Source organism: Pipistrellus kuhlii, unplaced genomic scaffold (genome assembly GCF_014108245.1).
Source record: "Pipistrellus kuhlii isolate mPipKuh1 unplaced genomic scaffold, mPipKuh1.p scaffold_m20_p_73, whole genome shotgun sequence".
Lineage (NCBI taxonomy): Eukaryota > Metazoa > Chordata > Mammalia > Chiroptera > Vespertilionidae > Pipistrellus > Pipistrellus kuhlii.
The window spans coordinates 660,437-688,005 of NW_023425577.1; the positions used below are offsets into that span (position 1 = coordinate 660,437).

General features: G+C 49.2%; 2 protein-coding genes and 1 pseudogene across 2 annotated transcripts; 1 reads left to right on the forward strand and 2 right to left on the reverse strand.

Annotated features, from left to right (window-relative positions):
• Positions 1 to 417: 417 nt before the first annotated feature.
• Positions 418 to 1,203, reverse strand: LOC118710335 (annotated as a pseudogene).
• A 4,661-nt stretch (positions 1,204 to 5,864) lies between these two features.
• On the forward strand, positions 5,865 to 21,142 carry SYCE2 (synaptonemal complex central element protein 2). The gene is made up of 5 exons (XM_036422863.2): positions 5,865 to 5,920; positions 6,519 to 6,634; positions 17,902 to 18,112; positions 19,728 to 19,925; positions 20,988 to 21,142. Exons 1-5 carry the CDS (start codon positions 5,906 to 5,908, stop codon positions 21,033 to 21,035), a joined length of 588 nt encoding a protein of 195 aa, XP_036278756.1. The 5' UTR covers positions 5,865 to 5,905; the 3' UTR covers positions 21,036 to 21,142.
• On the reverse strand, positions 20,331 to 27,222 carry GCDH (glutaryl-CoA dehydrogenase). Its single transcript, XM_036422855.2, has 11 exons — positions 26,972 to 27,222; positions 26,851 to 26,886; positions 26,427 to 26,570; positions 26,224 to 26,286; positions 25,789 to 25,959; positions 24,088 to 24,217; positions 23,790 to 24,006; positions 23,012 to 23,115; positions 22,632 to 22,757; positions 22,160 to 22,320; positions 20,331 to 20,902 (listed from the first exon to the last, which is right to left on the reverse strand). The coding sequence occupies exons 1-11, from the start codon at positions 27,060 to 27,062 to the stop codon at positions 20,829 to 20,831; spliced, it is 1,317 nt and encodes a 438-aa protein (XP_036278748.1). The 5' UTR covers positions 27,063 to 27,222; the 3' UTR covers positions 20,331 to 20,828.
• Between the last annotated feature and the right edge of the window lie 347 nt (positions 27,223 to 27,569).

Below are 27,569 nucleotides of genomic sequence, written 5' to 3' on the forward strand. Positions count from 1 at the left end.
CCCTCTTCCAGGTGAAAGAAACCCCTTATCCCTTGGGACAGACTTGGGAGGGCAAGCAAGCTAAACTTTTAAAAGCTGTCCCGATCCTACCCCCCTTATTCCCCCCCCCCCCAAAATGTATATATAAAAAGATTTACTACTACAATATTTTATTTTATTTTTTAAAATACATTTTATTGATTTTTGTACAGAGAGGAAGGGAGAGAGATAGAGAGTTAGAAACATCAATGAGAGAGAGTCATTGATCAGCTGCCTCTTGCACACCCCCTACTGGGGATATGCCCGCAACCAAGGTACATGCCCTTGACCGGAATCGAACCTGGGGCCCTTCAGTCCCCAAGCCGACGCTCTATCCATTGAGCCAAACCGGTCCCGGCTGAGCCAAACCGGTCCCGGCTGAGCCAAACCGGTCCCGCAACTACTACAATATTTTATAACAATAGAAGGTAGCTGGAAATCCTACATGGTAACATAGACAATATGATACACAACCCCAGGTGGAGGAGGCAAGAGAGAATGTGGCAGAAGCTGTCAGTTTAGACTAGGGGTGTCGAACTCAATCAGAGAAGGGGCCAAAATCTAAAATCCAGCCTAAATCACGGGCCGAATGGTTTACTGAACAGTCATAAACTGTCATTGTGATGGAAACGCAGCGGAGTGCAGTGATGACAGCGAGGTGCGGGCCACATTGCAAGGCCTGGCGGGACGGATTTGGCTCGCGGGCCTTGTGTTTGACACATGTGGTTTAGACCAAGAGCCTTTCAGTGGACTGGATCTGCTGCTGCAGCTGGGAGCCTTTCATGGTGACAAAACGTGATGACAGGCCTGGAGACCCTGCAGGCCCGCCCCAGTGCCTGCTTGGAGCACACAATCACATAGGGCACATTCTTGTCTTCACACAGCAGCAGGAGGTGCAAGATCTCCAGGGGCTCTGCTCTGCAGCCATGACAATGGACTCAGATGCCTCTGTTAAGGGTTTTGGTGGCCTCATTGGCTCCTTTGTGAAGCTCCTTGTAGTCACATGACTGCTGGATGAGGTCCAATAGTGTTTTGGTGAGGTGGGCCTCTGCGAGAGGTTAGGCCTTGGGATTTAATTGGCCTGTCAGCTGCGGTCCACCTCTCACCTCTCACCTCTCACCTGCGGTCCACGGTCTCACCTCTCAACACGTGCTCCCCACGTACTTCAGAGAAGGAGTGCTCCATTCCCCCTTTTTAAATACTTTTTTTTTTTTTTTTTAAGAATAGTTTATTGACCTTTCAGAAAGAGAAACATCGATGCAAGAATGCAACATCTGCCGAGATTGGTTTGGCTCAGTGGATAGAGCGTCGGCCTGCGGTCTGAAAGGTCCCAGGTTCGATTCCAGTCAAAGGGCATGTACCTTGATTGCAGGCACATCCCCAGTAGGGGTGGTGCAAGAGGCAGCTGATCGATGAGTCTCTCTCGTCGATGTTTCTAACTCTCTATCCCTCTCTCTTCCTCTCTGTAAAAAAGTCAATAAAAAATATATTTTAAAAAAGAATGTAACATCCATCAGCATATATACCCCTACTGGGGATTGAGCATGAAGCCTGGGCATATGCCATTGACCAGGAATTAACCTGGCAACTTCCTGGGGCATGGGCCAATGTCCAACCAACTGAGCCACATTGGTCAGGGCTTGAAGACTTTTTGGACCGATTTTAGGTTCATAGCAAAATTGAGTGGAAGGTACAGAGATTTCCTATGTACCTCCCGCCCCCACAACCTACACAGCCTCCCTCACTATCAACACCCCCATTAGAGTGCTTTTGTTACAACTGATGAACCTACCTTGACAAATCATGTGAATGAATGGACAACGGTGCATTCTGTGTTGTACATTGTGTGGGTTTGGACAAATGGATGATGACATGTATCTATCCTAATGGTATTTTCACTATCCTGAAAGTTGTCTGCTCCCCACCTGTCCATCCCTCCAGCACTGCCCTCCCCCACAAAGAAAAAACAAAACACACCCTGCTTCTTTTAAATTCTCATAAGCATGTCAAATGAGCCTAAAATAGATGAATAGGATACAGCTTTGTGAGCCCATTGCTTCCAATGATGAGTGAGTGCTTGAGATCTTACACTTCAGCTTCATCTGTATGTTTCTATAGAAAAATTTAAAAGCAAATTTCAGCTGCCGGGTTGCTCACCCCATTTTGTGCACTTTTGAAAACGTGGACAAGCCCTAGCCAGGTAATTCCGTTGGTTAGTGTCTGCCGAACCCACCAAGGTTACACGTTCCATTTTTGGTCAGGATCAACCAATGAATGCATAAGTAAGTGGAGCAACAAGCCCATGTCTCTATCCCCCTCCTCTAAAATCAATAATAATAATTTAAAAAAAAGGTGTGGACAGTTTCTTGGATGGTCACAAGCCAACTGGCACACCCAGTGAAATGGACAAGTCAGCTGGGGGCCATGGACATCACTGGTACCAATCTCCCGAGGGCTCCTCAACCAAATATTTTTCTCTATTTCAAATATATAATTTAGTCATACAGAAAAGTGTAACTCATGCAATAAATCCATACTTCCTACGTGCCAGCACTGTCCATGAGCCTTGGCAGTAGGCAAGTGGTTGGGCCCCTGCCCTTGGGAGCTGACATGGAGGGAGGGTGTGCTGGAGACATGATAAATGAGGCATAATAACACCCAGGGGTCACCCACCCAGCCCTGCTTTGGTCACGTCTGAACATTGACTCTATGTTTGCTTTGGAGCTTTCAGTTTTAGACCTATGTGAGCCATGGTTGAAGACCTTAGGGGCTCATCCTAGTTCCATCCCCACCCTGCTGAGGTTATTACCGACTCCTGAATTCGATGTTTGTCTTTCTCATATAGTTAAACACTTTTTTTAAAATATATTTTATTGATTTTTTACATAGAGGAAGGGAGAGAGATAGAGAGCTAGAAACGTCGATGAGAGAGAAACATCGACCAGCTGCCTCTTGCACACCCCCTACTGGGGATGTGCCCGCAGCCAACGTACATGCCCCTGACCGGAATCGAACCCGGGACCTTTCAGTCCACAGACCGACGCTCTACCACTGAGCCAAACCGGTTTCGGCAGTTAAACACTTTTTACTACATGTATATATTACATTCAAAGTCATGGCTTATTTTTGCATGCTTTTTTTTTTTTTTCCAAAGTGATTTTCTTTTTTAACATATTTTATTGATTTTTCACAGACAGGAAAAGAGGGATAGAGAGTTAGAAACATCGATGAGAGAGAATTGATCAGCTGCCTCCTGCACACCCCCTACTGGGGATGTGCCTGCAACCAAGGTACATGCCCTTGACCAGAATGAAACCTGGGACCTTCTAGTCCACAGGCACTCTATCCACTTAGCCAAACCGGTTTCAGCATTTTTGCATGTTTTTGAAAGTCATACAAATGATGGGTGCACCATAAAAATCCTCCTGCATCTTGTGAGTTGCTTTTGAGTTCCGAGTGATTGTGTTTGTGTGTGAGTGCTTAACAGCAAGTGTTTGAGACTTTTCTCAGTAGACAGTCCTTCAGTTTTCAAATCCAGTGGTATAGAAAGATTTATTTTGTTTAACTTGTAGCTTTACCACAAAATATTGTTAGCTATTGTTTATTAAACTCTTGGTATGTTCCAGAAGTTTTATCCCTGAAACCTCTACAATAGCCAGAGATTTTAGATTGTATCACCTTGGTAGTAGATGAAGATGGGACTTGAGAGTGAGTAGCAGTTTTATGTCATCATCATGGTAAGAGACAGAACCCAGATTCAAATTAATGTTTTCCAGAATGTAGGTGTCAAGATGAGTGCCCTTGCCTGGCCAGTGTGGCTCAGTGATTGAGCTTCGACCTATAAACCAGGAGGTCACGGTTCGACTCCTGGTCAGGGCACACGTGTGTTGTGGGCTTGATCCCTAGTATGGGCATGCAGGAGGCAAACGATCAGTGATTCTCATCATTGATGTTTCTCTCCTCCCTTCCTCTCTGAAATCAATTAAAAAAAACATTTAAAAAAATGTGTGCTCAGCCGAAACCGGTTTGGCTCAATGGATAGAGCGTCGTCTTGGGAACTGAAGGGTCCCGGGTTCGATTCCGGTCGGGGGCATGTACCTTGGTTGCGGGCATGTCCCCAGTGGGGGGTGTGCGGGGGGCAGCTGATCGATGACTCTTTCTAATCAATGTTTCTAACTATCTCTCTCCCTTCCTCTCTGTACAAAATCAATAAAATATATTTTAAAAAAAAATGTGTGCTCAGTGTGTGTGGCTCAGGACAGAGCCTCCCATGGGAGGGCTGAGCAATATGGAGGAATTCCCACTGCCTCCACCGGGACGCAGTGACAGGTGTCCCAGGGAGGCCACACCTCCTTCCCAATCAATTGGCAAAAATACCAACCCTTTACCTTGCCTCCAACTCCTTCCTCTGCCCATCCACAGCCCCCCAACCCTGTTTCCTCCCCAGCAGGCCGTGGGACTGTTCACACTGAGGTTACCCCCTCTCAGAGCTGTGCGTGCACCTATCCAGATCTTTTGCCCACTTTTCCTTTGGGTTTGTCTTATTATTGAAAGAGTTCTTTGTAGATTCCAGTACAAGTTCTTAGATGTACATATTGCAAATATTTTTCTCCCAGGTTGTGGCTCCTCAGTACCATCAATAATATTGTTACTTCTAAGGCATTATTGTTATTACTGTTACTATTAAAAGACGGATTCGTGCACCGATGGGTTCCCTCAGCCCTGCCTGTGCCCTCTTGCCATCCGAAACCACAGGGGATGTCGCAGTGCCCCAGCCGCGCGCCCCATTGCTCCCGCTCATCCTGCTCATCCTGCTCATCGAGACCCCACTGAGCCTGCAAGCTGCGCCTTCGCCTTTGGTAGCCTGCTGCACCAGCTGTGAGCCACGCTTCTGGCTGAGCAGCGCCCCCCTGTGGTAGCGCACTAACCACCAGGGACAGCTCCTGCGTTGAGCATCTGCCTCCTGGTGATCAGTGGGCGTCATAGTGACTGGTTGTTCAGATCATTTCTGGTTGACTGGTCTGAATGGTCGCTTAGGCATTATATATACATATATATATATATATATATATATACACACACACATACACATATCTATATATTTATATCTATATCTATCTATCTATCTATATATATATATATATAAAATCTCCAACTCTAAGGGCCAGGCCCACCCTGCTTTCAAGGAGCTTCTTGTTCTGGAGCACACAGGCAAGTGGTTCAAAGTGGTAACTGAATGAACTTTTTTATTAGAGACAACAGGTCAAAATCAGGGAATAACAAAGGTCAGGATTTGTTATTGAACAGCCCTGGTCTGGTCCCTGTAACTGGGTTGGTTGGAGCGTCCTCCTTTAAAAAAAATTCTTTTTAATTGATTTTTTTTAGAGAGGAAGGGAGAAGGACAGGGAGAGAGATAGAGAGAAACATCAACCAGCTGCCTCCTCCACACTCCCTACTGGAACCTGACGGGAATGGAACCTGGGACCCTTCAGTCCGCAGACCTACAGCTCTATCCACTGAGCCAAACCGGTTAGGGCGTGACCTCCTTTTTACCAAGGGTTTCATTCTGGGTCAGGGCACATACCCAGGTTGCAGGTTCTAGAGGCAACCCATGGATAAATATATCAGATCAATAAAATATAATTTAAAAACTTTTTTATTGAAAAGATCCTTCGACCCACATTGGATTCAGAACCTCTAAAGCGCGCATGCGCGCGCAGAGACCACCTCCCCACAAGCTTTCAGCGGAGCGTGCTGCGCGCGCAGTCCCAAGAGGGCCCAACGGTCATTAACGGTCGGCCCGCCCCGTTGCGCGCGCACGTTCCCAGATAGAACTGAGGCCGGCGCGTGCGCAGAGGGCGCGTGCGAGAGGGCGGGAAAAGACAAGATGGAACGACAGGGAGTACGCGACGCTTGTTTTCTTCCCGCGGGCGGCGGGAGGATGGGCAGGGACGGCGGCGATCTCGGGCTTCCGCGCGGACCTTCGCCCGGCAGCGGGGGTGCGGGGTCACCCTCGCCTGGGCGGCCCGACTTCCTGACTGACTGACTGACCGGGCCTGAGTGTGACTGACGCGCTGACAGCGGGGCCTGAAGGCGGACTTCCACGCACAGCGCGTGGCGGAAGCAGCTTAGAGAGTGGCTCAGACGCCCATGTGCCGCACCCGTTGTTTTCTTCTTTTCTCCCCACTATTCTCCCTTCTCGAAGGACTCGACTCAACGCAAACTACCAGTTAGGAGCCCAGGCCCCCCGGAGCCTCTGCCCTCACCCCGGCCCCTCAGTGTCCCCGCCTCTGTCCTCCAGGCGCAGTTTTCCTCACCTCACACCCCCACCTCACTCCCCCATCTCACTCCCCCACCTGCCCTGGCTCAGCCGTCTCTTCTGCGGGTCCCCCCTTTGTGACAAGGAGGAGCCCAGGGCCGAAGGGGCGGGAGGAGGGGGTCGTCGTGACCACTTGTCGCCTTCCCTCCTCCGGCCTCTCACGCGCGGACTGTGCTCGCAGGTGGACATGCCCCTCGCCCAATGCAAGGACCAGGAGCCGCGGCCGCTGGGGGCGAGCAGGGAGCAGCAGCGGGGAGAGGAGAGCTGCGAAAAGGAAGCTGGTTGGGAGCCAGCTAGGTGAGGACGCCCTGGCCCAACAGGTCCAAACAGCCCCCTGGGGCCTTCTTCATCCATTTCTTTCCCAAGACCCTACCAATGCGTGCTCCTGGCGCCTTGTTCCGCGGGCTGGTTGAGCATCTCTCATGGGCCTGGCGCGTGCTAAGTGCTTGGGACCCTGCAGTGACCTGACACTCCCTAGAGGGAGAGACAGATTGTAAACTCAGGAATATATGGTCGTCAGTGGAGGGGGAAAAAACAAAAACGGAGAAAATTGTTTATATCAGGAGAGGGTCAGGGAAGGCTTCCTGGAGGAGGTGACGAGTGAGCTGTGGGGAGAGAAGCAGTACCTGCCTGGAGCCGTGTGAGGGGGAGACTGAGACAGACTGGTAATGGGGTTTTGGGTGTAATTTCTCATGAGAAGATTTGGGGTAGAGGAGGGAGGTGAATGACTACAACAGTGTGGGGACTATTGTTAATAATGTTGTGTCAGAACACAGCCTTACTTGTCTGTGGGCTCTAAAGGCACAGAGCTAAAAAGACGTACTGTCTGGACCTTTATAGAAGTTTGCAGTCCTGGACTAAAGTATTAAAAGGCTGCCATGTAGCAAATAGATTGTTAGGTCAAGAGTGGAATCTGGGAGACCAAGGGCGTAGGTATTTGGAATGATCTAGGTGCAAAATTACTCTAACTTGAATCTGTGGAGGTGATGAAAGTGGTCAAATTCTGGATATTTTTAAGAAGTTAGAACTGGCCCTAGTTGGTTTGGCTCAGGGGATAGAGCATTGGCCTGCAGACTGAAGGGTCCCAGGTTCCATTCCAGTCAAGGGCTCATGCCCAGTTTGCGGGCTCGATTCCCAGTGTGGGGTGTGCAGGAGGCAGCCAATCAATGATTCTCATTATTGAGCTAGGTCCCAGGTTTGATTCCGGTCAAGGGAATGTACCTTAGTTGCAGGCACATCCCCAGTAGGGAGTGTGCAAGAGGCAGCTGATAGATGATTCTCTCTCATCAATGTTTCTAACTCTCTATCCCTCTCTCTTCCTCTCTGTAAAAATCAGTAAAATATATATTTTTAAAAATAAAAATGTTTTTATTGATTTTTCTAGAATGAGAGAGAACCAATCAGTTGCCTTCCTCTCTCACCCAACCAGGGATCAGTCTGGCAACCTGGGCATGTGCCCTAACCATAATCAAACTGGTGACCCTTTGGTGCACAGGGGGACACTCAACCAACTGAGCCAAACCGGCTAGGGCAGGTCTCATTATATACGGTGTGTGTATATATATATGTGTGTGTGTGTGTGTGTGTGTGTGTGTGTGTGTGTGTGTGTGTGTTGGTTTCAGAGAGGAAGAGAGAGAGAGAGAAACATCAATGATGAGAATCATTGATCGGCTACCTCCTACTGGGGATCAAACCCACAACATGTGCCCTTGACCGGCATCTGGAATCAAACTGTGGACCCTTCAGTCCTTAGGCCAATGCTCTATCCACTGAGCCAAACCAACTAGGGCAGGGCTCGTTTCTTGCTAGCTCATTTCTTTTCTTTTCTTTTTTTCATAATTTTTATCTTTATTTTCTTTCTCTTCCTAAAGAACCCCCTTCAGCAATTCATATAATTCTGGTTTGGCGGTGATGAACTCCTTTAGCTTTTTTTTTATTTGTGAAGCTCTTTATCTGGCCTTGGATTCTGAGTGATAGCTTTGCTGGGTAGAGTATTTTTGGCTGTAGGTTTTTTCTATTCTTTTTTTTAAATAAATCTTTATTGTTCATATTATTACAAATGGTCCTCATTTTTTCCCCCCTCCATTGCTCCCCTCCACCAGGTTCCCACCCCACCCTCTGCCCTTTCCCCACCCCACATTGTCCTCATCCATAGGTGCACAGTTTGTGTTCAGTCTCTTCCCACACCCTCCTCTCCTCTTTTCCCGAGAATCGTCAGTTCACTCCCCTTCCATACCTCTGATTCTATTATATTCACCAGTTAATATTGTTCATCAGATTTTTTTAATTCCCTTGGTTTTTAGATTCACTTGTTGATAGTTACGTATTTGTTGTTCATAATTTTTATCTTTCTTTCTCTTCCTAAAGAACCCCCTTCAGCAATTCATATAATTCTGGTTTGGCGGTGATGAACTCCTTTAGCTCTTTATCTGACCTTCGATTCTGAGTGATAGCTTTGCTGGGTAGAGTATTTTTGGCTGTAGGTTCTTGCTATTCATCACCTTGAATATTTCTTGCCATTCCCGTCTGGCCTGTATGGTTCCTGTTGAGAAATCAGCTGACAATCATATGGGTGCTCCTTTATAGGTAACTATCTGCTTTTCTCTTGCTGCTTTTAATATTCTCTCTTTGTCTTTTGCTCTTGGAATTTTAATTATGATGTGTCTTGGTGTGGTCATCTTTGGATTCCTTTTTTGGGGGGTTCTTTGTGCTTCCTGGACTTGTAGTCTAATTCTTTCACCAGGTGGGGGAAGTTTTCTGTCACTATTTCTTCCAGTATATATATATATATATATATATATATATATATATATATATATATATATATATATATATATTTTATTGATTTTTAACAGAGAGAAAGGGAGAGAGATAGAGAGCTAGAAATGTCGATGAGAGATAAACATCGACCAGTTGCCTCTTGCACACCCCCTACCAGGGATGTGCCCGCAACCAAGGTACATGCCCTCGACTGGAATCGAACCTGGGACCTTTCAGTCTGCCGACCAACGCTCTACCACTGAGCCAAACCGGCTTCGGCATCTTCCAGTATATTTTCGGTATCTTGCTCTCTCTCTTCTTCTGGGACCCCCCATAATATCGGCCTTTTCTAAGAAATTCTTGAAAAACCTTATAAGCATGGTTTTGAACTCTATATCCAGTCGCTTTTTGTCCTCGATTTCTTTCATTTGTGATCTGTATCCTTGTCTCGGCATTTTCCCTCATTTCTTTTTAGCACTGAATGGTATTCCACTGTGTAGATGTACCTCAGTTTATTCATCCATTCACCATTTGGATGATATCTTGGTTGCTACCAACTTTTGGCACTTATGAATAAAGCTGCTATAAACATTCATGTGGACCTAAGTTTTCAACTCCTTTGGATAAATACCAAGAAGCACTTTGATAGATCAAATGGTAAGAGGATGCTTGTTTTATAAAAAAACAACAACAACAACAACAAAAAAAACTTTCAAACTGTCTTCCAAAGTGGCTGTACCATTTTATATTCCCATCATCAATGAATGAGAGAGAGTCCCTATTGCACCACATCATTGCACTTTGGTGTTATCAGTGTTTTGCACTTTTTCCATTCTAATAGACTAGTGCACAACATTCATACACTGGGCATGGGGGAGGGTCCCTCAGCCCAGCCTGTGCCCTTTTGAAGTCCAGGAGCCCTTGGGGGATGTCCAACTGACAGCTTAGGCCCGCTCCTTCTGAGGACATATTTAGCACTGCTGAGGAGGTGGGCTCCTTCGCTTGCCAGCCATCAGCTAGGCTTGTGGCTGAGCAGTGCTCTCCCTGTGGGAGTGCATTGACCACCAGGGGCAGCTCCTGCATTGAGTGTCTGCCCTGTGGTGGTCAGTGCACATCATAGTGACCTGTGGTTCCACCGTTTGGTTGATTTGCATAGTACCCTTTTATTATATAGGATGTGTAGTGGGATCTCATTGTTGTGTTTATTTGCATTTTCCTGATGCGGTATGAAGTTGAACATCTTTTCATATGCTTTTTTTGCCATCTATGTAGCTTTCGGTGGAGTGTTCATGTCTTTTGCCCATTTTTAATTTTATTGATTGACTTGAGAACGAGAGAGGACAGGAGAGAAAACCATCAATTTGTCATTCCATTTATTTACGCATTCTTTGATTGATTCTTGTATGTGCACTGACTGCATATCAAACCCACAACCTTGGCATATCAGGAGGGATGTTCTAACTGAACTATTTGGCCATTTTTAGTGGTGTTCTGTTATTGTTGAATTTTAATAGATCTATCTTTCTCTCTCCCTCTCTGTCTTTTATCAGATATGTTTTACAAAGATCTGCTTTCATTATAGGTCTTGTATTTTCATTCTCTTAAAAGTATCTTTTACAGAACAGAAGTGATTAATTTTAATCGAGTACAATTTTTTAAATTAATTAAGAAATTATCATCAGCCGAAACTGGTTTGGCTCAGCGGTAGAGCATCGGTCTGCGGACTGAAGGGTCCCAGGTTCGATTCCGGTCAAGGGCATGTACCTTGGTTGCGGGCACATCCCCAGTAGGGGGTGTGCAAGAGGCAGCTGGTCGATGTTTCTCTCTCATCGACGTTTCTATCTCTTTCTATCTCTCCCTTCCTCTCTGTGAAAAATCAATAAAATATATTTAAAAAAAGAAAAGAAAAGAAAAGAAATTATCATCAAACCCAAGGCCACCTAGGTTTTCTTCTATCTCTTAGGAGCCTTATAGTTTTGTTTTTACATTTAGATCTATGATACATTTTAAAAAATTTATCTTCATCTGAGGATTTTTTATTTATTTATTTTTTTAAATATATATTTTATTGATTTTGTACAGAGAGGAAGGGAGAGAGTTAGAAACATCGATGAGAGAGAGTCATCGATCAGCTGCCTCTTGCACAGCCCCTACTGGGGATATGCCCGCAACCAAGGTACGTGCCCTTGACCGGAATCGAACCCGGGTCCCTTCAGTCCCCAAGCCGACGCTCTATCCATTGAGCCAAACCGGTTTCGGCCATCTGAGGATTTTTAAAAATTGATTTTTAAAGAGAGAGAAAGGGAGAAATATCAAGTGAGAGAGAACCTCAATCAGTCGTCTCCTGTATTCATCCCAACCATGGGTCAAACCTGAAGCCCTTTGGTGAACAGGACACACTCAACCAACTCAGCCACCCAGCCAGGACTATGATCCATCTTGACTTAATTTTTGTGAAAGATGGAAGTTCTATGTTTAGCTTCAGTTGTTTTCATGTTCCTGGCTTTCCAGTTGTTCTAGTACCATTTACTGAAGACTCTCCTTTATCAATAGAATTTTCTTTGCAAAAGTCATCCTATCTAATAAAGAGGGGGTATGCAAATTGACCATCACTCTGTCACAAAGATGGCTGCACCCACAGCTGAGGCCAAGTTCCCATAAGGAGCTTTAACAAGCAATCAGCAGGGGCCTGAGGCCACGCCCCCCACCTGGCAGGGCTTGACAGGGGACCTCAAGGTGCGCTTCCATCCTGGTGCTGGGCTAGGGGAACTCAGGCTGCTCCCCCCGCCCCAGCGCCAGGCCGGGGGGCCTCAGACCACATCCTCTGCCCAGCGGGAGTTGGCAGGGACCTCAGGCCATGCCCCCACTTCAGCACCGGGCCGGGGGACCTGAGGCTGCGCTCTCCTGCCTAGATGGGCTTGACAGGGGACCTCAGGCCATGTCCCCCAGCCCAGCACTGGGAGGGGGGTGTAGCCTCAGTTCCCCAACCCAGTACTGGGGGTGCACCTTGAAGTCTCCTGTCCAGCCCCACTGGGTGGGAGGCATGGCCTGAGGTGCCCTGTCAAGCAGGTACCTGTCTGAGGTCCCCTAGCCTGGTGCCAGGGTTGGGGGCCAGTCTTGAAGTCCCCTGTCAAACCTCACCTGTTGGGGGGCGTAGCCTGAGGTTCCCAGCCTGGTGCTGGGATAGGGAGAGCAGCCTGAGGTCCCCTAGCCCAGCACCAGGACAGGAAGTGAACCTTGAGGTCCCCTATCAAGCCCTGCTGGTGGGGAGCATGACCTGAGGCCCCCCGGCCTGGCGCTGGGGGGGGGGAGCAGCCTGAGGTCCCCTAGCCCAGCACCAGAATGGGAAGCGCGCCTTGAGGTCCCTGTCAAGCCCTGCGGGTGAGGGGGCGCAGCATGAGATCCCTTGTCTAGCACTGCAGGGTGGGAGGCACAGCCTGAGGTTCCCTCAGCCTGATGCTGGGTGGGGGGAGCAGCCCGAGGTCCCCTAGCCCAGCACCAGAATGGGAAGCTCACTTGAGGTCCCCTGTCAAGCCCTGCCAGGTGGGGGCACAGTCAAGTCCCACAGGGGCAGGGGAGGGCATAGCCTCAGGTCCCTGCTGATAGCTCTTTAAGGCTCCTTAAGGGAACTTGGCCTCAGCTGTGGGTGCAGCCATCTTTGTCATGGAGTGATGGTCAATTTGCATATTCCCTCAATATTAGATAGGATGTGTCAGAACTTCATTCCTTTATATGGCTGAATAATATTCCGTATTTTGGAACTAACATTTTATTTATTCATTTGTCAGTTGATGGGCATTGTTTCCACTTTTTGGTTCTTGTGAGTAATGCTGCTATGAACATCCATGAACAAGTTTGGTGTGGACATATGTTTTCACTACCCTTGGGTAAATACCTAGAAGGGGAATTGCTCAGGTTCTTGTTATGAAAAGACACTGGCTGCTTTGTGGGAATGGGTTAGAGGAGGCATGAGTGGCTGTAGAGCGATCAGGGGGGAAGCTCCTACTAAACTGGCAGTAGAAGGCTTTGTACCACATTGTTAAACACTGTAAATCAGGGCTTTCTCCTCCCGCTCAGAGCCAGTTGCCAAATGCTTAGCAGCACACCACTGGCTCCCCACCTCTGTCTTGGAGTGGCTTCCATTAGGTGGTGGTTTCACAGCAGAGGCAAAAGCATGGGTTCCATTTTGCCCTTGTTGAGTTCGAGGTAGCCAGGGACAAGCACATGAATGTGTCCAGATACATTTGGGCTTTCTAACCCATAACTCAGGAGGGCCGGGGGCTGGAGATGGCGCTGTGGGACTCACTGTTTCAGTGGCTGTGGGTGAATGAACTCATCACCTGCGGAGCAAGTGAGAGGAGGCCAGGCTCAGGAAAGGGCCCTGAGGACTCTAGGCCTAAAGCCAACTTTCCCCTGCCTCCCAGATTCCTCTGTTGTAAAGCAGGCTACACACCGGGATGGTTTCTAGGTGTGTGTTACGTGGCGATCAGAAAAAAGAAAGAAATGACTGAAGTAGTTTGTTTTATTATATCTTCCTGCAAATAACATATTTAGGCCTATCCAAGTGATAAAGAGTCACAGATAATTGCAAATCATTATGAAACTTCAAGGAGTTCCACAAGAGCTTTGGGCCTAAAAACAGATGGATTAGAACCAGTGCAAGAGCCAGTTAATAGATCCAGCAGCACTCAGCAACGTGACTAAAATGTGAACACGTTTCAGGAGAGAAAAGCAGAGGATGAGGAATGGACTCAGCAGCTTCCTTTCAGACCTTACTCCTTCCTGGCTATACTTCAGCAAAACCTGGCTTTGCCTAAGCGCCAGAGATTCTGTTGTGTTCCTACTTGAATATTTGATTAGGTTACCTATCCTCCCGGGACTGCCGCCTGTGGTGGTCATAAGTGGCTGGCGGATTTGTTTACTTGTATATCTGTCATAGGCCATGGGGGGAGCACCCCACCAGCAGGCGGCTCTGGCTCACATGCCTGCCAATCACAGCTTTACCTGGAGGGAACAGATGGTCTCTTCTCTCAGACCCATTTCCTCTGCAGTCCCGGGCCCCCTGCCAGCATGGGCCCTGTTCAGAACTTTGTACTAATCCTCCCAGTCGAATTAGGGACTCCTCAGAAGCACAGACCATAATAGATGAGTGTGGCAGTGTGCTCACAGCCCCCACTCTGATCCCCCACCGCCAGACCTGCTGTGTTGGGCCCACTTCCATTCCCTGGCCTTCATCCAGGCTTCGGCAACAGATGCAGGCCCGGAACAGGGAAAGCCAGTGGAGAGGACACCACACATTTTGTTTATTAAAGTTAATTGGTGAATGCAGGCCCAGGGAAGCCTCTGATTTATTAGCATTCTAATTAATATGCAGCTGTTGAGTATCAAGAAAAATGAAATGGAAAGGAGTAAATCCCCAAAGGAGAAGTTGAAAAAAAATCAAGAGGCTTTCTGCAGACATCTGATGCAGACTTTTGTCCCACAATGAAATTTAAATTTGAATTCAAGAGATTTCTCACCATTTGCATAGTGCCACAAAGACAGATTCCAGCTTCAACACTGGAGCCTGAGAAAGGAGTGACTTTGAACCTTTAGCAGCTCAAACGGGTTGTGAGCAATTACGCAAAAAGAGGCACCTGGTTTTATTATTGATTTTAATGTCAGGATTCTTACAATGCTAAGTCAACGAGGCAACCATGGTACAAGAAGGCTTTCCAGCAGGAGTATTTCACCAGGCTTTGTTCATTCATTTCGGTATTCAGCAATCCCTTTTCCTCAGCCTGCACAGCTTCCTGGAGAGAACCTCTGAATTAACTAGGAGTGTTGTGATCTGTAAGTTAAGGTGCTATGTGGGTGCACTAGCAGAGCTCTGAGTGTTACTTCCTAAAGTTGCAGAAAGGGAAAGTCATTTCGAGTAAAGGCTGGTGGATTTGGTGAAATTGTGGGAAGTTCCAAATTGCTGGGAGTGGAGGGTAGAAAGAGTCAGGCTGAAAAGAGAGGCCCAGGGTCCTGGAAGGCCTTGGTGCTGTGTTAGGGAATTTAAACTTGATCCTGTGGCTGGTGGGGCTTCTCTAGATTGATTTGAGAGAGGGTAATGAGGTGGAAATGAGATTGATGGTTTGGTATAGCTGATGGGAGGAATGACCAGAGCACAGACAGGACACCCAGTGGCCTTAAAGACCCCTGTAAGGCTGGAGAGCAGGACTCTGTAGTGACCTTGTTTATTGGGTTATGATTTTGTGTGGCTCAGGCTCCTGAGTGTGAGAAAAGGGACCGGGCTTAGCTGGCTCAGCGTGGCTCAATGGTTGAGCATTGACCTATGAACTAGGAAGTCACAGTTTGATTCCTGGTCAGGGCACATGCCCAGGCTGTGGGCTCAATCCCCAGTAGGTGGCGTACAGGAGGCAGCCAATCACTGATTTTCTCGTCACTGGTGTTTCTCTCCCTCTCTCTCCCTCGTCCTTCCTCTCTGAAATCAATAAAAATATTTTTAAAATATATTTTATTGATTTTTTAGAGAGGAAGGGAGAAGGATAGCCAGAAACATCAATCAGCTGCCTTCTGCACACCCCCTACCGGGAATGTGCCCACAATCAAGGTATATGCCCTTGACGGGAATCGAACCTGGGACCCTTGAGTATGCAGGCCAACACCCTATCCACTGAGCAAAACTGGCCAGGGCAATAAAAATATTTTTGAGAGAGAGAGAGAGAGAGAGAGAGAGAGAGAGAGAGAGAGAACGAACAGCGGTTGGTTGTAGAGAGCCAGAGTGGTATTCTGGCAGGTCACTGTGGCACAGAATAGAAGGGAAGAGGGGCTGAGACCACCAGTCAGAGAGTGAAGTGATTGAGCCCTGGGTTTAGAACACAAAGGTAGTTTGTGTTTGAGATCTTAGCAAAGTTAAAGCCAGGTGTTGGAGCCCATGACCCCATCTCCATCACCACTGTGCAAAGCATGGCTGTCCTTTTAGAAGCATTCTGTATTCTCTAAGTGCATCCAGATATTATAAAAGTCTGAATGTTACAATGTCATTGTGTCACAGGTCTGAACTCATGTCCTTCTGCCTCCCCTCTCCTTAACAAAGAAGAGTAATTCATGCTCCAGGTTGTAAATTGCTTAGCAAACAAGACAAGAATGCTCACAGAGCCTTTAGTTGGTCTGTTGTTTTCTAGCTGATGTAAATGTTTGCTGTAGAAATATCAGTATTCCCTTCTTAAAATGCATTGGACACAGCGTCTTGTCTTGGAGGCTGATGAACTTGCATGATTTGTGGGAATCCAAAGGCGGGAGGAATAGGTCTGACAGAAGGTGTCCTTCATTCATTCAGCAAACAGTGGATGGTTTACTATGTGCTGGATACTAGGAATGCAAAGATAAATGGGACCCATCTCTCTGGGGAGATAGGGCTGTGAGTAGTGACAAGCTAACGTAGTGATAGGTACGGGGATCCTGGACAGCTTCTGAAAGGAGGCAGTGGTTTACTTTGATCTCATGGGTTGAGTCAGAGAGCAGGCGCAAAGACACAGAGGCAAGAAGCAATCTAGCAAGGAATGCACGAGGACCAGGACACAGTTGGATCCATTGGCCTCGATTTCACAGTACTTCTCAGCCAAAAGGCAGAGCTCAGGCTGTCAGGAATAAGGCAAGAAAAATAGTTTTATGAAGAAAGCATTAGAAAATCAAGATGTAGCCCTAGCTAGTTTGGCTCAGCGGATAGAATGTTGGCCTGCGGACTGAAGGGTCCCAGGTTCGATTCCGGTCAAGGGCATGCACCTTGGTTGCGGGCACATCCCCAGTAGGGGTTGTGCAGGGGGCAACTGGTCGATGTTTCTAACTCCCTATCCCTCTCCCTTCCTCTCTGTAAAAAAATCAATAAAATATACTTAAAAAGAAATCTTTTAACATAATTCTTTTTAAAATATTTTATTGATTTTTAAAATATATATTTTATTGATTTTCCACAGAGATGAAGGAAGAGGATAGAGAGCTAGAAACGTCGATGAGAAAGAAATATCAACCAGCTGCCTCCTGCACAGGATGTGCCTGCAACCAATGTACATGCCCTTGACTAGAATCGAACCTGAGACTTTTCAGTCCGCAGACCGATGCTCTATCCACTGAGCCAAACCAGTTTCGGCATTTTTATTGATTTTTTTACAGAGAGGAAGGGAGAGAGATAGAAAGGCAGAAACATCGATGAGAGAGAAACAACGACCAGCTGCCTCCTGCACACCCACCACTGGGGATGTGCCCGCAACTAATGTACATAACCGGAATCGAACCCGGGACCCCTCAGTCCACAGGCTGACGCTCTCTCCACTGAGCCAAACCGGGTTCAGCTTAACATAATTCTTGACTGGCTGCCTCATCTAGTGGGAGCAGAGTCCTACAGGCACACGAGACCCCATGTGGACTGCAGACTGCATACATCACCCAAAAGGTATAGAAAGGGATACAGCAGGTTGGTGACAGGAAGGTCCATCTAAGAGAGCATCTATACTATTTATAAATAGAATTATTGATGCTCTTTCAAAATAGAAAGTTGATGTTATAAAATGACTATGTGTTTTGGGGGCGGGCAGATTTTCTTGTTCTGGAAATTTAGGCAGGCTTTGTGTGCCTTCGGGTCTGTTTTCTTAGTTATAAAAATAGTCATCCCTGCCTCTCAGGGCAGGAGTGGTGCATGAAATAACAAGCGTCACTCACAGGAGATACACGACATTTTCTCTTCCCACCGTGGAGCTAATTCATGTCAGCCACTCTGGGGAGAATTTGGGGCTGACCTTGGTTTCCTATACTTTCAGAAGTCAGGTTTCTAGCCCTTCTATCGCCACCTCCAGTGCCAATAGCCAGCTGATGATGCTGGAAGGGAAGTCAGGACCCTACTTTTCTTCTCTGGACTCGAGCATTGAGATCCTGAAGAAGAGGGCCCAGGAGCTGATCGAAAGCATCAATGAGAGCAGGCAGAAGGACCATGTGCTCATGACCAACTTCAGGGACAGCCTCAAGATCAAGGTAAGCTGAAACCGGTTTGGCTCAGTGGATAGAGCGTCAGCCTACAGACTGAAAGGTCCCGGGTTCGACTCCGGTCAAGAGCATATATATACCTTGGTTGCGGGCATATCCCCAGTGGGGGGTATGCAGAAGGCATCTGATCGATGTTTATCTCTCATCGATGTTTCTAACTTTCTATCCCTCTCCCTTCCTCTCTGTAAAAAAATAAATAAATAAAAATATCAAGGTGACAAGATTTACACACACACACACTGCAAAACCCCAGTGTGGGGGTGGGCAGGGAAAGCCCTTATATAAAAGGTGAAGGGTAAGGCTGAGCATCTGTTACATTCTCAGCAAGGTGCCAGGCAATTTGCATTTGGTACCCCATTTTACCAATAGCCCTGCAAAGAATGGACCCATTTTATAGATGGGAAAAGTAAGGTTTAGAAATAATTTTTCAGAATGCGAGACCGAGGTTTAGCTGCACCCAAAGCCCAGCCACCTCATTACACACCAGGACTAATGGCTATTGGGAGTAGAGGACTGAGGCATACCTATGTTAACACAGCCACTTCTGTGTTTTCCCCCAGAAGTAAAACTTGTGATGGCAGAGTAGAGATCCCTCAACATGACAGGGCTTATGTCTAACAACGCCTGTTATGTTCAAGTACAGTGTTAATGATTACCCCTGATGCTTCTTCAGAATGCACAAGGGATCTCGGGAGTAGGACATCTCTTGACAACAGGCTGACTTTTCTTCACCTTTGATTGCTCCCTCCCATCCCTACCAGTACACAGAGTAAATTAAGCATAACATAGCAGAAAAAATATAAAAACATTCCTATGATCCCACCACCCAGAGGCTACTTTGTTGCATATTTTTTTTCTAGTCTCTGTTATGTACTTATTTTTAACCTGGTGGAGCCTATACTGTATTTATCATTTTGAAATCTTGCTTTAAATTTTTTTTCTTAATATAGGCAATTTTCACTCCTACTTACTGGAGTTTCCCCCCCCCCCCCCATTTTTAAAAATTATGTTTTTTTTTTCATTTTTTTATTAAGGTATTATGTGTACATATCTTACTATTGCCCCCCCTCCCATTGTTTTTATTGATTTTAGAGAGAAAGGGAGAGGGATAAATAGAAACATTGGCCCTAGCTGGTTTTGCTCAGTGGTTAGAGTGTCAGCCTGCGGACTGAAGAGTCCTGGGCTCAGTTCTGGTCAAGGGCATATGCCCATGCGATGGGCTCAATCCCCAGTAGGGGGCATGCAGGAGGCAGCTGATCGATGATTCTCTCATCATTGATGTTTCTATCTTTCCTTCTCCCTTCCTCTCTAAAGTCAATAAAAAAAATATTTTAAAAAAAGAAACACTGATGAAAGAGAAACATTGATTGAGCCTGCAACTAGGGCATGTGCCCTGACTGGAATTGAACCGGCAACCTCTTGGTTCATAGGTAGATGCTCAACCACAGAGCCACACAGGCCTCTTTTCTTTCTTTTTCTTTTCTTTTTTTTTAAAACCATTTTTAATGATTAAACTGCAGAAGTCTTAGGGAGCCACTTAAAACACATGTCTTGTGATGCCTCTGGTTTGATTTTTTCAAAAACATGTCATATTGTTTAAAAGATTTCAGATCTGACAGAGAAGTTAGAGGAGAGGCTGTATCTACTTTATAATCACCACAACAAGATCATTCAGGAAAAGCTCCAAGAGTTCACCCAGAAAATGGCAAAGATCAGCCACTTGGAAACAGAGCTCAAACAAGTGTGCCAAACTGTGGAGACCGTGTACAAAGACTTCCAAGACCTGTGTGTCCAGCCAGAGGTATGACTAAACCCCTCCGGGAGGCTCCAACACACCATGAGAAGAGTCGTAGGGGCTAAGATGAAAGGCAACAGAAACGGGTGCTCCTGCCATCTCGCTTGTGGCGCCATCCTCTCCTGTAAACATGGTGGTTGGAGCTGAGAAGCCAGGCCCCTGTTATTTCCCACTCCTGTGTGGCCAGCTCTGTGGTGACAGAAAGGACAAAGTCCCCTCCACCCACAGACCTGGGCAGTGCCTAACCAGGTTTACTTATTACCGCAGAGGCCAAGATGCAGGCAAGGGCCAATCACTGTGGGGGGCAAGGAAATTCCCACAACATGAGAACCTCCCAGCCCCCACTCATGTTCATTTCCCTGTGACTGAACCAAGTAGTGGTTACAAGTAAATGTGACCCAACACCGAGGATCAGACATGCAGACTTTTTTTTATAGTATTACAGATGTCCCCAATTTTCAATCCTATTGCCCCCCTCCCAGACTATTATTCTCTCCCCCACATTCTGCCCCAATGTCAGCATAAGGCACTTATCCCCCAGATTGGGGGGGGGGGGGTCAGAGGGTACACAGGAAACGCAAAGGGGGGTGGTTGCTCAGTCAGATACCAGGTCAGGTCTCATAGAGGTTGCTTCTGTGTCACTCTCTTTTCCCTGCTTCCTGTCAAGAGAAGCTTCTGTTCCAAGCTAAGTGGGGTCCACTGGGTTGAGAAACTTGGTACAGAGTCCGTCTTCTTTATAAGGAGCACATATGAGTGACTTCAAAAGGGAAATTTTGTAATTTAAAAATCAGGATCTCTCACCTCCCAGCATAAAAATTGGCTCCCTCTGCCACCTCCCTGAGTAAGCTCAGAGCAAAGCGGCTCCCGGGAAGGGGTTCGGTACCATCCAGGCTCCTGGGTGAAGTGTATTCACTTGCTGGCTGTGAATGCCTGGATCCCTGTTATTGCCCTTCCGAGAATCAAAGCGTGAATGTCATGAGTACCTGAACAAGAAAAATACAAAGTCAGTTTGGTGTCTTAACAGCTTACAACTCCCCTTTAAACTCAATCTTCATTTCCCCACCTCAGGCTACCTCTTTGGAAGAAGAGCAAACGCACAAAGATGGCGAATGCTGACAGCGTCTGAGAGTGACAGCCACCAAGAGAAAGTTCAGAGGCCACCATTCTGGCCGCCCTGAGGAAATTGTTTTTCTATAACAGTTCTATAATGCATCTTGGCAAAACAAAACAAAAAGCTTGTGCCAGCCTCAAAGGCAGGGAGTCCAGCCACCATTATGGGCCCAGATTTGGTGTCCCCAACATGTGGCAAATTTACCCCACCCCAGCCCTGCACAGTTCATTAAACATTTGATTTTCAACCCAATCATGCTTCCTCCCATGGAGGTGGAGAGCTCTGATGGGTTCTGGAAGCACATCAGGCCCTTTCTCATCCACAGGAGGGAGGTGAAAGCAAACATCACGTAATGGTTTGCCCAGCTGAGCTACTCTGTCCTGAGGCTGCCACCTATCCTTGAGTTTGGGTAACACTTTACATGCCTCAGTGCTCCCATTTGCTCTTCAGCTTCCAGGGTCAGAAGGCAAAGATTACTGTCTCCCTTATATGGAGCAAAATAATTATTTACTTTCTAAAGTGCACACCTGACCCTTCCCTTCCCTTTCATAAAATCATCTGAAGACCCTTCTTACTCTAAGGCTCATTCCCACCTGTAGGATCCCCCACCCCTCCCTCTTTTAGTTTGTGGAATGTCCCATCCAGAAAAGCACATACAAGCTATTTCACCGTCTCTGCCTAGGAAGCTCCTACACTTCCAAGAACTCAGTTCCACATTTTTTTACGTTTTCCCATGAGGCAATGGGTTCTAGGCAATGCATCACATCCAGTTGCCAGCTGCAAACACAATGCAAATGGTTCTCTTTCTCTCTTAACATGGAGTGGCCTGTGTGTAGTCTCCTTTGCATCCACCAGCTCACTGGGCATCAAGCCCCTCTCTGGGGCTGCCTGAGAGCCATCAGCACTCCTGGGAACACCTCCAAGCATCATAAAGGACAGGTCAGAGAGCACCTCCCATCCTAGGTCCCAATGTAAGCCACTCAGATGAGGGGTATAAGGTGGGAGCTGCCTCATGTCATGCTGCCAGTGGTGATAGCTGGGAGTAGGACTCAGGTCTGCTGTCCCTGCCCCTCTTCCCCAGATAGTGAGGCCACTGCAATGTCCCATCCCCTGAAGCATCCAGCCTCACCTTCATATGTGTTCACGGCCTCCAGGTTCATGGCATGCCGGATCACATGGTACTCATCAGAAATCCCATTTCCCCCCAGCATGTCTCGGGCCTGGCGGGCGATGTCCAGGGCCTTCCCACAGTTATTCCTCTTCAGCAGGGAGACCATTTCCGGGGTGGCCCTGGAAGCAGCACAGACATGTAACAAGTGTTGATTACAAAGAGCTGATCCTGCTCCAGGCACCCCTACAGGCCTAGACAAACCAGCCAGGTGGAGGATTCCCCATGTTACAGTCAAAGCAGCAGACACCAGGCTCCCCTTGAGGGACAAGAGGGTGGGCCCTGGACCATCAAAGCCAAGAGAAAAGGGATCAGGACCCAAGGGCCACCAGGTAGGACTTTTATTCTTGGGATCAGCAACCACCACGCCCAGGAGAAGCACAGGGTCCTGTGGCAGCTGTCCCACTCTGCCTCCCACTACAAGTGGCCTTACTTGTCTCGATCCTTCAAGCGGCCAAGCTGCAGGCAGGCATGAAGGCCCAGTGTGATCTCAGTGAGCATGTCCGCCAGCTTCTTCTGAATCAGCTGATTCCTGGCCAGTGGGACACCAAACTGTATCCTAGGAAGGCAAGGTCAGGGTAAGTTAAAGGGGACCCACTCTCCAGTCCTCTCCCAGTGCTCCACTGGCCCAGGGAGCATTCCCAGGCTGCCTCAGTCCCTGCCTAGCTCGTCTTGGCCATCATTGACTCAACCCACCACTGCTCACAGGGACTTCCCTGGCTATTTCACAGAGCAGGGAGCCTAGGGCTGGGGCTAGGCACCACCAGTGGGGTGAAGGATGGAACCTGAAGTTCTCGGTCAGCTCCCACTCACCTGTCCAGGGTGTACTGCCGGGCTGTGTGCAAACAGAACTCAGCAGCTCCAAGTGAACCCCAGGCAATGCCATACCGGGCATTGTTTAGACAGCCGAAGGGACCCTATAGGATTGAGAGGGGACCTTTTCTCCACCAGGAAAGAGCTGAGGGGTGTGTGCAGAACCAACTCTGAAGAGGGGACACTCTCTCCTCAGACCCCCAGACACAGTCAGTGTAAATGGGGGGATTTAGAAGAGGCCACTTAAATCACATGCAGCCCTAGCATCAAAGCTCATGCATGGCAGGCCTTGCTCAGTGCCTACTCATTTTTTTTTTAAATATTTTTTATTGATCTTTTAGAGAGGAAGGGAGAAGAATAGAGAGAAACATCAGCTAGCGGGATGTGCCTGCAACCAATTACATGCACTTGACTGGAATCGAACCTGAGACCTTTCAGTCCGCAAGCCAGCGCTCTATCCACTGAGCCAAACCGGTTAGAGCGTGCCTACTCATTCTTGATTTTCACACAGCTTTACCCAGCCCAGGACCTGGATTGGCTGTTCAGATATAGGAGATGACATAAAGAGACAGGAAGATGTGCATGCATCAAAAAATTAAGTTGATTCCGGTCCAATGTGTTCTGGGCAGAGCCAGTATGAGCGAGTTAGTCACCAGAAAGAGACAGTGCCCAGGGACCATGTCTGTCTGGTCCCAGCTGGGTTCCCAGCACAGGGCCTGCCCAAGAAAGGTGAATCACCATGTGACCCAACACCAGTTCCCAAGTGGCTTCTGCTCACCGCCAGCCCGGAGGCATTGGGCAGCACGTTCTCCTCTGGTACCTCCACACCGTCCATGATAATCATACCCGTGGCTGAGGCCCGCAGGGAAAACTTGCCCTCGATCTTGGGGGCCGAGAGGCCCTGCATCCCCTTCTCCAGCAGGAAGCCACGAATGCAATTGTCTTCGCACTTAGCCCACACTACAAACAGGTCGGCCACAGGCGAGTTGGTGATCCTGGGGGGTGGGACAGACAGTGAGGATCTGGCTGCACCCCTCCACCTCTGCCTGCCCACCCGAGGTATCCAGGCTCCTCACCATGTCTTGGCCCCATTGAGGGTGTAGCTCCTGCTGGACGGGTTGTGGCGTGCTCTGGTCTCCATGCTGCCAGGGTCACTCCCATGATTGGGTTCCGTGAGCCCGAAACAGCCCAAGAGCTCCCCTTTGGCTGTAGGTATGAGACAAGGTGTCCCTCATTCACACCCTCAACTGAAAAGTGTCACCCTCTCCACTGAGCCAGGCTAAGGCAGATCTGGCCCTGCCTTCATAGCACTTCCAGATGGTAAAGGGACAGGTCTCCTCCCCCTGCCATAGTCACAATGCCATGATGGGGGCCTACAGGAGTCACCTAAATTATCTTGAAGGACCATGAAAGCAGTCCTGGATGTGGGGAAAGGATGTGCAAAGGCCCAGTGGTACATTTAGTTCCAAGTAACAATCTGATTAGGATAGGGCATCAAGAGAGTGACCACAGGTGAGACCACCAGAGGCCTCTGGACCCAGTCAGGAAGTTAAGACTTTAAAATTTGGGCTGGGGCAAGTCCAGAGCAACTAGGTCGGGAGTGGCAGTGACCAGACCCGGAGCAGCGACTGCCAGGCTGGGAGCGGCCAGGCCCGGAGCAGCCGGGTCTGGTGTGGCCAGGCCCGGAGCAGTGGCTGCCAGGCTGGGAGCGGCCAGGCCCGGAGCAGCTGGGTCCGGTGCGGCCAGGCCCGGAGCAGTGGCTGCCAGGCTGGGAGCGGCCAGGCCCGGAGCAGCCGGGTCTGGTGCGGCCAGGCCTGGAGCAGCGGCTGTCAGACTGGGAGCAGCCAGGCCTGGAGCGGCCGGGCCCAGAGCAATTGGGCCCAGAGCAGCCGAGTCTGGTGTGGCCAGGCCTGTAGCAGCAACAGCCAAGTCCAGAGCAACTGGGTCAGGAGCGGCAGTGACCCGACACGGAGCAGCTGGTTGTGGAACGAACCAGAGCAACAGAGGCCAGGCCCGGAGCAGCCAGGCCCGGAATAGCTCGCTCCTCGCCTGCCCCTGCCCCACGGCTGCCTCTCAGACATGGCTGGAAACTTTTGCAGGAACTTGAGGGTCTGCTGAATCAAGTGATGAAGGCTTAGATCTGGATGTGTTGAGTTAGTATAGCGCTGGGGTGTTGATCTGTGAGTGCCTTGGGTGGGGCCTGGATGAGGCTGGTTGTCCTATTAGGAAATGTCTTTTGTGTGAAGTGTATCATTGGGCATGTGGAGGTATTATTGATATGAGAGAATGCTAAGTAACAGATTTGCTATCTGAAAAGGGATTTACTATCGGGGAAAGGGAGGGAGGAAGAGACTGAACATAAACTGTGCACCAATGGATGAGGATGAGGGGGCAGAGGGTGGGGTGGGAACCTGGTGGAGGGGGGAAGAAACGAGGAACCTGTGTAATAATATGAACAATAAAGATTGATTTAAAAAAAAAAAAAAAAGAATCTAGATGAAAACTTAAAAAAAAAAAAAATTTGGGCTGGGGAAAACAAAGCAAATCAAGAGGGAGATTGGGAGATGATGGTTGTGAGCAGGGGCCCGAGTCAAGAGAGACCTGGGAGGGGAGGGTCAGGATTAGATGGGATGAAGCCCAGGCTCTAGCAGAGGGCCCAGGTGGCCATTGGTGCTCTCCTTGAAGAGGGAACAGAAGGTAGGCTCAGGGGACAGCCCCATCCCTGAGTTCCAGACCACGGGGCTGTCTTCCACCGGACTCCACAGGAAGCCTCTCACCCAGCCGGGGCAGGTATTTCTGCTGCTGCTCTTTGCTGCCGTATGCGTAGATGGGGTGCATGACGAGAGAGGACTGGACACTCATTGCTGACCTGTAGCCACTATCCACCCGCTCCAGTTCTCGGGCCAGGAGCCCATACGCCACAGATGAGGCTCCAGCACAGCCAAACCCTGGTGGGGGCGTGGGGAGAGGAGACAGGGCAATGGGGGACAAAGCCTGGCAACTGGGACCAGTGATTCCTGAGGCCCAAGAGACATATACACAGGGGCACCCAAGAAGGGAGCACTAAGCTGGTCCTAGCTTGAGGGTTTATTCATTTCATCCCCCCAGTTGGACAGCCTCACTTTGCAGACTGGGAAACAGGCTCAGGGAAAGTAAGGGGCTTTCCAGCACACAGTTGGGGCTGCTGAGTGTGGAGAGAAACTTATCCCTACCTTTGATAGTGGGGCCCAGCACACCAAGCTCCCCCATCTCTGAGATGATCTCCCGGTGAAAAACTGCAAATGAACAATGACCAAGTTTAGGCCTACCGCTGGCCCACTGGAGACCCCAATCCAGGGACAGAGGTGCCCAGAAGCCTAGAGTAGGCAGAGGTGGTGAGTATGGTGGACAGGATGCCCACTAGCCCGCCTGGCACCTTCGTTGCGATTGGCCAGCAGAATGCGGGGCATCAGACGCTCCTGGCAGTAGGTACGAAAAGTGTCCCGGATGAGAATCTCATCAGCTGTCAGCTGCTCCTCCAGCACCAGTGGGTCTCTCCAGTCAAACACAGGACGCGAGGCTGGGACAGGGAACAGGGGCTCAACTCAGCCCACATCTCCCTCAGCCCACCGCGCCCACCTCTCCCAGAACCCTCCACCCCCATCTGGCTGGAGGTTGGATGTGGGCTGCAAACAGGATGGCAAGGGCGCCTTTCTCCTGGAAACTCACTGTTGACTCAGTGCCTCCGGCCCTAGCCACGGCCCTGTCTCCCTGCCCGGCAGCCCCCGGACTCTGGGGCAGAGGGGCAGGCAGGCGGGAGGACAAGGGCCTCAGACGCACGCGCGACGAGGGGTCCTTACATTTGTCCGGTCGGGTCCGAGTCTTCTCGCCCTTCTCTGAAAACACAGGACGAGAAATCACCCCGGAAAGCTCTTGGAGTCTCCAGTTCCACCCCCACTCCGCCCGCTCCCCCGCACTGACCGGTCAGCGCCGCGGCCGAGCCCCACCCGCGCAGCCCGCGCAGGAGGGGCCCGCGGCGCAGCAGCCGCGCGGAGACGCCTCTCAGGGCCATGCGGGCGGCGGGCGCAGCGACCACGGCGACCGGGAGAGCGCGAGGTCAGAGCGGGGTGGCTCCCACCGCAGGCCGGGCCCTGGCGCCCCTCGCCCCTCTCGCCAGCCCCCGGGAAGCGCCTTCCAGCTCCCTTCTCGGGCAGAGGAGCAACTGGCGGAGGCTTTTGACCTCCGGCGGGGGGCGGGGTGGGAGGGGCGGAGGCCGAGCGGGGCTGCTCATTGGTTGGTCCCCGACGGGCTCCTCCACGGGCCTGCTTCTTAAAGAGCCACGGCACGCTAGTCCCAGGAAGCAGGTGCCCAGACGGACAGAGGAACGGGAGCTCCTTTAGGAGCCAAACAGGAAAAAAAGGGAGGGAGGGGAGGGAAAGGAGGGGGGAGAAGGGAGAGAGAAGGGAGGGAAAGAGAGAGAGAGAAAAGGAGAGGATGGAGGGAGGACACACACACACACACACACACACACACACACACACACACACAGTCTGCCAATCCGATTGGCCACCTGTATTCC

Bases quoted from the DNA above. Each gene is read 5' to 3' on its own strand.
- SYCE2 (XM_036422863.2), top strand. The intron at 6,635-17,901 runs GTGAGGACGCCC...CTATACTTTCAG, and splicing joins GCTGGTTGGGAGCCAGCTAG to AAGTCAGGTTTCTAGCCCTT. The intron at 19,926-20,987 runs GTATGACTAAAC...TCCCCACCTCAG, and splicing joins ACCTGTGTGTCCAGCCAGAG to GCTACCTCTTTGGAAGAAGA.
- GCDH (XM_036422855.2), bottom strand. From the start codon at position 27,062: ATGGCCCTGAGAGGCGTCTCCGCGCGGCTGCTGCGCCGCGGGCCCCTC. The intron at 26,287-26,426 runs GTGCCAGGCGGG...GTTCATTTGCAG, and splicing joins GCTGGCCAATCGCAACGAAG to TTTTTCACCGGGAGATCATC. The intron at 25,960-26,223 runs GTAGGGATAAGT...CGCCCCCACCAG, and splicing joins GCTGGGCCCCACTATCAAAG to GGTTTGGCTGTGCTGGAGCC.